This window comes from Haliotis rubra, unplaced genomic scaffold, assembly GCF_003918875.1.
Source record: "Haliotis rubra isolate DU_JTF1 unplaced genomic scaffold, ASM391887v1 Scf279, whole genome shotgun sequence".
Taxonomy (NCBI): domain Eukaryota; kingdom Metazoa; phylum Mollusca; class Gastropoda; order Lepetellida; family Haliotidae; genus Haliotis; species Haliotis rubra.
Genome location: NW_025766880.1, coordinates 964,150 through 975,514, shown reverse-complemented (window position 1 = coordinate 975,514; position 11,365 = coordinate 964,150). Strand labels below are relative to the sequence as shown.

At 41.4% G+C, this 11,365-nt stretch overlaps 1 protein-coding gene across 4 annotated transcripts; it reads right to left on the bottom strand.

Moving 5' to 3' along the window:
* Nucleotides 1-1,438: 1,438 nt before the first annotated feature.
* LOC124281083 (acid-sensing ion channel 3-like) lies at nt 1,439-11,108 on the bottom strand. Of its 4 annotated transcripts, none has more exons than XM_046717098.1 (10): nt 11,025-11,108; nt 10,690-10,825; nt 9,965-10,121; nt 7,333-8,053; nt 5,243-5,341; nt 4,265-4,448; nt 3,425-3,484; nt 3,112-3,288; nt 2,898-2,989; nt 1,439-2,321 (listed from the first exon to the last, which is right to left on the bottom strand). In XM_046717098.1, the coding sequence occupies exons 2-8, from the start codon at nt 10,691-10,693 to the stop codon at nt 3,218-3,220; spliced, it is 1,296 nt and encodes a 431-aa protein (XP_046573054.1). In that variant the 5' UTR covers nt 10,694-10,825; nt 11,025-11,108; the 3' UTR covers nt 1,439-2,321; nt 2,898-2,989; nt 3,112-3,217. The 4 variants fall into 4 exon arrangements, with proteins under 4 accessions (XP_046573054.1, XP_046573055.1, XP_046573053.1 ...); XM_046717099.1 differs by having other exon boundaries at nt 9,965-10,204; nt 10,690-10,820; nt 11,025-11,097; XM_046717097.1 differs by having other exon boundaries at nt 10,690-10,820; nt 11,025-11,097.
* Between the last annotated feature and the right edge of the window lie 257 nt (nt 11,109-11,365).

The window sequence follows — 11,365 nt, the reverse complement described above, 5'->3', positions numbered from 1 at the left end:
ACAACTACTGCCATACTTCACTACCAGTTGTAATGTGTTCCCAATTCTTTCATTACTACTATAACTCATACTGTTACAATAGTATATGCCCATTACTAACATCGATCCCGTCTGTCAGGACATGATCAAAGGCGGTCAGTAAATCCTGAATAGATTCATTAGCTCGCCTCTTACAATACGCACAGGTTGCTGGGGAGTTATTCTATCCAGGAATCCCCACCGGGTGAATCACAAAGGATGCTTTTCTCCTTCTGGGAGTTGACGTGTGTGACGAGTGGAGTGGTTGGGTTTCAAACTGATTTGGTTGCACTGATATACATGTGCTGATATATTATACATAAACTACATCCAAGAATAATTTGTTTGTTTGTTGTTTAATGCTGTATTTACCTGGCGGCTTCATGGAACGGGTCGATTTGCTTCATCGCGTCATCGATCCATAAATGACGTTTCTCATGATCTCTGTTAACATCTGTTGTGAGAGAGTGGTTTTTGTGGTTTGTCATTGGTTAGGTGATAGTTATTATGGGTCACAGTGTTTAAAGCTTTGAGTGTGGGTTTTGGCTCGCATCTCGCATCATATATGTTCAACGGCAATAGTATTTGTAGCGGTACGCCCTTTTTGATAGCGCTTCAGAGTTGCCTCCCTTGGGGCAATCTTTTGTATTTGTTTTGACTTCCGGTCGTGTGTTCCACATGATTCCGCATCGTTCTGAGAGAATAATGATGCAGCCTAGTTTTGCTAGAATGCTCGAGAACTGTAAAAAAAGCTATATAAAGGCTGGTTGTTGCGTTGCACACGGACTTTTCACATTACTGGAGTTATACACATCAGTCTGCCATCGTCGTGTTTCTCAACATTTCTAGACTGACCGTGCTTGCCTGCTGTCATTGTAAACAACCTTCAATCAGTATGTCTGCTCTCACTGTAAATGTCAAGACCCTGGTGAGTTAATATTTTATATTTGTGACCAATATTTTAGATTTGTGACTCAACTGCATTGTACTAGAAATCTGTATTGTCATTCATTGTAGCTTGTTCATTGTTTGTCCAGATTACTTACAATCCGGCAAAGTGGAACAGTCGGATCTTTTCGACAGCTGTCATATCAGAATGATTTGATTGTTTGTTTGTTTGTTTCTTGTTTAACGAAGCTCTCGGCAATATTCCAGCTGTATGACGACAGTCTGTAGTTTCAATACTCCTTATCTGCTAACAACATGGTTTGGTCATGTAATGTCAGGATATGTCTCTCTATGACTGGCAATGACAACCTTTCTTCATAAATAAAATATAGCCCATACCATGAGCAGCCTCCTAAAAATTGGAATTAAAACATTAAAATCATTAAGAGGAACGAATTTTATTTCTGGATGCCCTGCATGAAAACCTTAAAGTCGTTCCCACTGACAAGGCCTCAAATAACACAACCAGGCATCACGACATCAATTGTTTAATCATACAATTTGGTAGAAGTGACATAAAATAATGTCATGCATACGATAAGAACAAACTTTATGGGTGAAACACTTCTTGTATCGTTGTGAAGCAGGTATAGAATCTTGTTTCGTTGTCAAGCAGGTACCTGCTTCACAACGATACAAGAATCTGTATTGAAACGTTGCATCATCTGAATAAAGAAGTTGTTCGTCCATAAAGTTTGTCCTTATCTGACTCTCCAACTTCTAACAATGCCACTAAAAAGGACCTGTATAAGGCCAGTAGGTCAACTGAGGAAGAAATCTGCCCAAACCATTCATTAGTAGAATCAGCTTTAAATTTGACTCTAAACCCCGAAGACATATTCATTTCTCTCGTACTGGATTCCAAAGCTGCGTAAAATCCGTACATCGATACATGAGACAGTTTGCATCTCTGAACTTGACAATCACCGCGTTGAGACCCACGAAGAAGTTTTTTCTTCTTACCCCTGCTGTGAACATCGCATTCCATGAACGCGAAAGGTCTGTAATCAATCATTATGCTTGGACAACAATTAATTTTATGTCAGCAATAGAATACCTTAGTATGGGGGGTCAAAAACAGATACATGTATATTGAAGTAACCAGCCCGTTCACAAGGAACCCAACGCGCTTAGATCCACTGATTGCGATGACATGTCTCAATTGTATATTATGGCCGGACAGCGTGTAGCAATCGACATGTAACCATCAATTTACTTCACACTTTGAACCTGGGTCTCCTGCTTCCTTATCCGACAAGTGATGCCTCGGAGCATTAGAAACAGTAGTTCGGCAATCTCCGCCACAGACACGATACTGAATCCAAGGAACAGGCCGATGAGACCCCCAAGGGCAGCTGTGGGAAGAAACGGTTTGGTAACACGCACATCAGTGCGGGAAGGCGGGCATGTACCTTGTGTAAAATATTCGAAACATAGCGAACTCTTGAAGGCCATACTTTATACATGATATATATAAAATTGTAATTAAGACAAATGTATCGGAGTGTTTATACACATTACTGTGTGTGGTTATAATGAAGTGTTCATTAAAATAACAAATCTAGAGATAAAATGTTTCCCAGCAAGGGAGTGAGTCAGTGTGATTTACGTCGCTTTAGCAATATTCCAGCAATATCACGGCTGGGGACACCAGAAATGGGCTTCACACATGCTGATGTGGGGAATCGAACCCGGGTCTTCAGCGTGACGAGTGAACGCTTTAACCATCAGGCAACCCCACCGCCCCTTGCTTGTCTTATTGTCTTCTGAATATAACGCTGGTAGGAAGTTTTATTGCTATGAATAATATTGCTGTCTTAACAGCCGTATAGCAACCGACACATTCACCAGCCGGTGAAGAACTTCTCATGTTGTGTATCTACGCTCACACTCACCACCCGAGTGACTACATCTTCCCATCATGCACCTACCCAGTGTATCACCGATGGTCTTCATCTGTGTCTGCCTCACTTCTCGTATTTTCATGGGGAACCCTACGTCAATGAGTTGGATACCGCGGAATCTGAAATGGTTATGGTATTGTTATTCAAATGACGCTCTTCTGTACGTGTGCATGCATACAAAGATTCTAATTTCTTTTAAATTAGGAGGGGAGACACTAGAACATGATTAGTAAATATTTACCCTTTAGACAATGCTTCTCTCAAAGAATCACAGGTTTCCCCATCAACTCCACGTGCACCTTCCCGCAAGTTATCTCCAAACTGACCCAACAATGCGGAGTGGAGCTTCAGTTCGTGGATGGAGGATATGCAGGGGGACGGACAGTCACATGACCGCAAAGTTGCGTTTTCACCAATTCTATGGGTTCCAAGGGGAAATCTACAAATGCGTTATAACAAATATAATCGAGATTAAATAACTATCCAGATAGAAAAAAGCACAGAAGGTACAAGATGTTTTTATTTCATTTTCTCGCGACTGTCTTTAATCTTACGGTCAACAGCTTCCCAGATGCATTCCACCGTCCTGGTAATACTGCATATGTCTTCCGCTCCTGGAATAGCAATAGTATAATTTAAAGAGTATCATTTCACATCTATCCAAAAGGAGCTAACTAGTTGGAATTGATCGACAACCTACATAAATTACTGGTGATATACTTAACATTACTATACCTAACGGGTTCATTTTTCGGCCAAACAAACGTATTGGGCAGAGATAATTACATATGGGCGTGCATCATACAGATTTCTGCCTGTATGACTCTACGCGAAATGTCAGGGATGTATATGAGGATTATAGGATTCAAACACGAACGTATTATAATCTCAAAATAAGGAAACCCGTGAAGATCCGGATTCGGATTGATCTTCAGTAACCCATACTTGTCGTAAGAAGCGCAAGCCGCACTCAGCAATATTCCAGCGACATGGCGGCGGTCTGTAAATAATCGAGTCTGGACCATGCAATCCAGTAATCAACAACATGAGCATCGATCTACACATTTAGGATACGATGACATGTGCCAAGTCAGCGAGCCTGACCACCCGATCCCGTTAGTCGCCTCTTACGACACGCATGGGTTACTGAAGATCAATTCTAATCCGGATCTTCATGAATCTCGTCAATAAGCCGTCATTGGAATGACATGTCGTGTAAACAGCGCTGTAAGTATCGTCCCACAATAGTATCAACGTAACGTCAAGCCTGCCTCTACAGGTAAAATTGTTTTGACATCATGTATTTTGCATTGTGTTTTTTTAAACCCGATAATGTTGAAGCAGATTGGTAATATCTCGTATTGTTTTTCCAAGGTAATTAATGAAGCTGTCACCTGGATCCCAAGGATGCCTGCACCCACACACGCTGACGGTGTAGTTAATGAGACACTCCCTTTCACAGGCGTACAAACTGTATTTGTGTTCGGGAAACCTCGTCAAAACTCGGGAAAAAGGTTCGGCATCAGTGTCAATACAGAATCCATCGGCTGTTGTAAACGGTGGTGGTAAATTTATTCTCTGTAAAACAAAGAGATCATATTTATTTTTGTGCAACTACTCTTCCACAGTCCGATGCACACAAACGTAATATCTTCAACCTCCTCATCAAAAGTAATTTTGATGATGTAAGTCATCACTCTTGTCACAGAAAACATAAGATTCGTATATTCAAGCATAATAATGCACTGATCGATTAACGTAGAACGGGGCTTCATGGCGTCATCGTTCCCAAGATGACGTTTCTTTTGATATCTTTTCCCATCCATCAAGTCCAGATTACTTACAATCCGGCGACGTGGAACAGTCGGATCTTTCCGACAGCTCTCCTACCAGAATGGTCGACTATTTCTAACTGCCGGTTGACAGAACGTTCAAGCACTCAAACACATTCATGCTTCATCAAAGCTGAGTAATAATAGAGGCTACAATATGCAGTGTTATATCGTCTTCTTTTTCGTTTCCACTCTTACCTCATGGAATATTCTATACGTTCTTTACGGTTATCGTAAATATCCCAGTCTTTAACACTGGATACATTAGCATTAAGAATATCTTGAGGATTCTTGCTAAGTCCCTAGCAACCGTTGCCGGTCCTAAGGGACGGCGTATCATATTGTGGGTTCAGGCTCGGGGACTCTGTGAGTCATGTGAGGCATGCCTTGATGCTCATGATATCACTCACTTGATTCATGTGCCCAGACATGGTTCTTTATAGGCCCCCGTCATCTAGCTGATTTATTGCTGATCGCAGCGTGAACGAACGAACGAAGAAACAACCATACAAACAACAGTTCTTGTAAGAGGGTCCTAACCTTTGTGGTATCGATGGTCAGTTTGGAGTGTGTGGCGGAAGGAACGAAGACCCCACTCTTGGTCGGCATGACTGGATCATCGCTAGCATGGACGACGACCTGACAAATAAGAGAAAGCAAGACTCAAAATAATGATACAAGAACCTTAAGCAGTGGAAAACAATGTAATGAAAGCTTTGTTTCAGAAATTGGAGCACGCACACTTAGGAGATAAACGTACTGTGTTTGGAAATTAGATGAATGTTAGACCGAATTGATAGTCTCTAAATTTCATTTGAACCCTGCAGAATCGAAGAATAGATCCAATCCTTTTTGATCGACCTACGAATCAGTGTTGTAACTCATCAAAGACTGTTGATTTTTACGACCGGCGAGTTACGATCATGATTTCACGCACGTGCCCCCGGCACTCCTATCGCAATGATTTATGTGCATGCGACTAACTTGGGATTCCTTGGAAATTGTATTCATCATTTGGGACTGCATTGTGGTCAAGCTATTTTCAAAGTGTACGAACATAGATCCCCAGCAGTGCGGGGCAGCTGACAGAGAGCAGAATTCTGGTGGCTCAATTTCTGACATGTATTTTTTGAACGATGCAACGGGACATGATGGAGTCCGAGTTGCATAAATTTGGCGTTTCGCCTGACCGTTATCTTGCGAATTTTCCATTCTACACCAGAATTCTGGTAGCTCAATTTCTGACATGTTTTTTTTTAACGATGCAACGGGACATGATGGAGTCTGAGCGGCATAAATTTGGCGTTACGCCTGACCGTTATCTTCCGAATTTTCCATTCTAAACGGAAACAAATATACCATTTACCAGGTAGTCAACGCTTTGCTGCAAATTTTGTATAGATAGGGATGTATTTTTACAAGGCTTTCTGATTTAAAATATAGATATTGTTTGTTTATGTTTGGGACTGTGCGTTGTAATTGAGTTTGAATATTTTTATAATAAAAGGTAATGTGATAATGAGGTTCCTTAATAATTGTGGAGGAAAAATCATTATATATATAATTGTATTTTTCGAGTTTAATAAATGTTTTATAAGCATTTCCATCCGCAAACCTATTCAGACAATGACCTACTTTTCAGCCGATCCAAATTTTCTCATGTGAAAGTGAAAAGAGAGAGGTGTAGGCAGCATGACCTTAACTAAGACGTCACAGACTGCCCACGTTTTATGAGGTCGTAAAATGATTCGCAATGCATCTGGCTCACTGGTTACACTCACTGTTATGTGTTCTTTGTGCTTATTCAGTGTAGGTTTGTAACGCACAATGTGACTGATATAATACCAAGTCGGTATCAGACCGCCAAACTTTTCTAGCGGCAAAGCCTCGTTTTGAGATTTTCACGATTTCCAGATTTCCGTTTGTCAGAGAACGCTGTACGACAGAGGACGCTGCACTACGTGTTTGCAATGATTAGAAGGTGCGTAGTGTTGCAATATAAAAGTGCTTAGATATATCAAATAATACTGATTAATAATTTAATATGTATGTTTCCAGTTGAATGAATTGGTCTCAATAAGTTGCGTAATAGGACGGAACCCAGTCAACAGGAAACGATACTGGGCCTAGATTTTCGAAGCTCTCTTAGCGCTAAGATTGTCGTAAGTGCCATTCATTAACATTAACTTACGACTATCTTAGCGCTAAGAGAGCTTCGAAAATCTAGGCCTTGTTGTGTAATCAATGTTTTGACTTGCGTCTGTTGTGTTGATATTAGCCATATTGGTGGTCAAGCTGTTGTAGTGCGGCAATGTTGTATACGTGTGCAGTGAAGCGGTCATGAAATCACACGCATCTTTAATCCAGGATTGATAGTATCTAATTTTATTGATTGTCCAATCAAATTCGAGTATTTCACGTAGCCATGGTAGAATTGAGCTTTTACTAGTCGTAACTTGCACGGTTTGTCATTCAATGAATGCCTATTGCCATCAATGTAATGAAAAAACATACAATGTTGAGATTGGATCTCGCTTTGTGTTTATCCGGAACTATTCATATCCTGAACTAAAGACTGATTACAGCTGTACCTGACGTCCGTTGCCGTGAATAGTTCATAAACTTCGTACCTGAATTCCTTTCACGTTTGTGAACATCGTTAAGTCTGTCTGCATCATGGCATCAACGACAACTAGGAACCTGTTCTCAGCGAAGAAACCCTTCCGTTTGCCTTCCTTGATAAGTGCTGTCATATTGAGGGTCTGGCACACTCCCGTCTCTGTAAAGACTTCTGAGAAGAAGTTGCTGCAACATGGGAGATCATACAATGACTGTATCTTTCTTGGGCAGCCCTTCACATCCAGAACACGGCTTGATCTAGCAAGGATCTTCAACACCTCTCCAGAATCTGAGTCATTAAAAAAAGCTGGTAGACCATCACTTATCTCCCATGACCTGTTCAAGAAGCGACTCGCAGACAGCTCCTGTAATCTAAATGGACTGAGAAACGTCTGACGTCCTGGCGTGTCGGGATGTCCAGTATCGTCCCATCCGTACACTTTAATGTGGACACTGGACAAAAGACTCTCTGATATATGTGATGATGGGTAGGCGAATCTCTGCATAACCATCTCTTCTCGAGTGAGAGGCGAAGGGGAGGAGTGGTTCACTATTCCTTCAAAACCTTTCAAGGGGCAGAGGCTAATGGTCGGCAGCTCTTTGACCATGTCCACAATGTCCCTGAACTGTTCTTTGATTAACGTAGGTCGGGCATTGTAGACTTCAAACTCCGCGTACACCTGGATAGCCAGAGCCACACCGGCGCCAAGGACGACCAGGAGCCAAAAGAACCTGAATAATGTAATGAAAGAGTGAATGAGTGAGAGTTTGGTTTTACGCCGCTTTTAGCAATATTCCAGCAATATCACGGCGGGGGACACCAGAAATGGTCTTGACACTGTAATAAAGGAATGAATGAGAGTGTTAGCTTGAGAAAGCGGATAAAATCCAGACTTAGGCGTCAACCACATGTTTGATCAAGCTGACACGACTCCAGTAAGTGAATGAGTGAGTCTAGTTTTACACCGCACCCAGCAATATTCCAGCTAAATGACGGCGGTGTGTAAATGATCGAGTGCGGGCGAGACAATCCAGTGATCAACATCATGGGCACGACTCGAAACATTGAAAACGAATGTGGGGTTCAAAGCCACATTCATAGTTTTCTGACCGGCCTAAGAGACACGACGGCTTACATCGCAATAGACGACTAGGTCACAGGGAAAGGACATATTACTTTACACGAGTAACTATATCATCGCGCCACATATCCTTCAAAAACAGTTTGGGTTCATGAAATATAAATGTCAACACCAATACCAGTGCATCAGTAGGGTAAATATTGTAGTACTGTTTGGGTTGAGTCACATGCGAGATTTGAACCCACAGTCAGACACCTAATCGCACCCAAAATACTTGAATCTGTACTTGGTTTTTGTATTTAATATTTTATTGCTGAATCCCTGTTACAGGTGGGGACAAGGGGCCAGGGAGATACTTGCCCTCTTTTGAGGAAAAGACACAAGAAAGGATTCAGGTGGGTTTTTTTGTGGATAAGTTACCACTGCCACACACATGCATACAAAGAGTAGATCTACGTACAGTATGAACATGCAATACCAAGATTCACACGAACAGTGACAAAATGCTGCTGGTGACAATACACACATGCATATCAAGTAAAGCTAAGGCTTCTCAAAGAGTGGATGGTACATAGACCACTTAACATAGCATTTATTATGGTTAAATATACGTAGAGACACAAATGAAGGAACACAGGAAAATTCAAGCGTTCCTTTATTATTTTCCATTTTTCCATCACCACAGCGCTGTTCAAAGCTGGTGATGAAAACTAGAAAATATTAAAGGAACACTTGAATATTCCTGTGTTCCTTTATTTGTTTCTCCGTTGGTAAATCACCAGATGGTGGCAACATGAATATGTTCAAATAATGAATTTGTATGTTTAATAAAACCTGTCGTTCAAGCACAGTAAAACAACTAGACCATCACAGTTCAAATTAAAACTAGCATGTGAAGTTAAAACTAATAGCACTATTTGGACAATAAATAATATAAAAACAGGCTATTAATGGCCAACAACTGACCACCATACTAGGGACAGTTGAGGGTACTTGGACAAAGTACTGTGACTATGTATCCCAGTCCACCCAGCTGTGAATGGGTAAAGTTGCAATAGCTCGGTGGGCCTAGTGACTGCAAGAGTTGCATGAACCCCCGGGAGTTGAGATTGATAATGTGATGTGCCGTTGAAATTGACATCCAATGATCGAGGGACAAAATACCAGCGCCTTGAGCATGTACTAGTTGCGTGGACATGTGTGTTATATAAATGTCCTATAATAATATAGATATCCTATAATGATAAATAACATATTTGTAACATACACGTAACTATGCTCGACCTTCGTCGTGCAACAGACAGTGATTGTGCAAATTACGCTGTGAGGGCTACAAACCTTGAATGAAGTGTACGTACGTACTAGTAACTGCGCAAATTGTACGATTATTGAAGCAAAGCTAACAAAAGTAGGACATACCTCAACTTTTTCTGAAGACAATCGAAAATACTGAGGATAGTTTGCGTTCGAAAATAGGATGGAATTACCACTAAATTTAGTCACATGGGAATATTGAAATTTAAAAATGCGTTACCACAATCAGTGGCTCATGAAAACTCACCTTCGCCCAAAGTACAACTGTTTCCCGATGACCCTGCTGAATCCATGCACAGTCGCCGTGGACATATAGTCATCGACGACCACCTTCACAGCAGTCCACTTCTTCGAAAGAGACGTTCCATCTACCGGAGGAGACATTGCACAGCCTGCTCTCAGTCCTGCTCCCAATCAAGTTCATGTACTGATGAAATGGACCCAAAGATTGCCTCACTGGTTGTGATCTGCAACTGGTGCTCCAACGCTACAGTAATCAGTACTCCAATCAACAATGCCCCCATCCCATCTCATTCCTTATAAAAAGCTGATTTCTTTTTCTGATTATAGCCTGATTTGCTTGCATGGTCACCGGCGTAGTTAAACCCAACTTAATAGCAGTATTGTCGGCACCGTCTCTGACACAAAGGAACACCCTCCTATCACATCCACTTTCGGTTTAATCATAGCTTCAATGGGCATGTTTAGATGTTGACGGACACGACCCAACATATCACAGCATTCAGACAATAATGCATATTGAAGCACTGAGTGACCATAATATTAATGGATATGATGACCTGTGATTATCTTGTCCTCAACAGTGATTCCAAACGTATTGTTCTAGCAAAGCTCATGAGTTGATGGAGTTATTATGATCAGAAAATGAAAATATACAGGTAACATAGGCCATAGAGCATATTAGTTATTGATAAAGTGGGATTCCCACTGCCCTCATGGTAGATTACTGACGCATATGTAACTAACACTTTCATGGGGTTACAGCAGTCCAGGGATTCGTTGAGTAGGATGTTCTGTGTCTCTCCATATGATCCAGGTCTTCAGAGACCAGGGGTCCAAATACAAAGCGCGAATGTCGTCCACTGTTCTAAGCAGAATCAGGACACATTAATCTGCTTTGGGTCGCAAATCCTTAATATATATATATACTCAGCAGCAAAGAAAACGTCAGTACGAATTCAAAATTAGATAGGCACTGTAATCAAATAATTACAGAAATGGACATAATAAGCGGATCAAAAACATTTTATGTGTACAATATCTTGACGCATCAATGAATAACGCACCTTTTTAAGACATTACGTGCACGTTTGCAGTCCATTCAGACTCTTGACTTCAGTATCTAGTGTGACCACAATGACTGCAGCACAGCGTGGAGTGCACCAATCGATTGATGAAGGCCATTGGCACCTTGAACCACACTCTGGGAAAGGCCTGGCGCACTAAATCGGCTGTGTTCGGCCTTGGTATGACATTATTCAGTCTCCTCTGAATTTCATCCCGAAGATGTTCAGTTGGGTTTCAATCAGGACTAAGGGCTAGCCACTGCATAATGGTGACACTGTTCTGCTGTAGGAAGTCCCGTGTAGCTCTGGCAGTATGGGCCTGGGCGTTATCATGCTGGAAA

What these genes read in the sequence shown, in the direction of transcription:
- LOC124281083 (XM_046717098.1), bottom strand. An exon ending in CAGTTGTACTTTGGGCGAAG is followed by an intron (nt 8,054 to 9,964) that starts GTGAGTTTTCAT and finishes TACATTATTCAG; the next exon opens with GTTCTTTTGGCTCCTGGTCG. An exon ending in TGACCATCGATACCACAAAG is followed by an intron (nt 4,449 to 5,242) that starts GTTAGGACCCTC and finishes TTTGTTTTACAG; the next exon opens with AGAATAAATTTACCACCACC.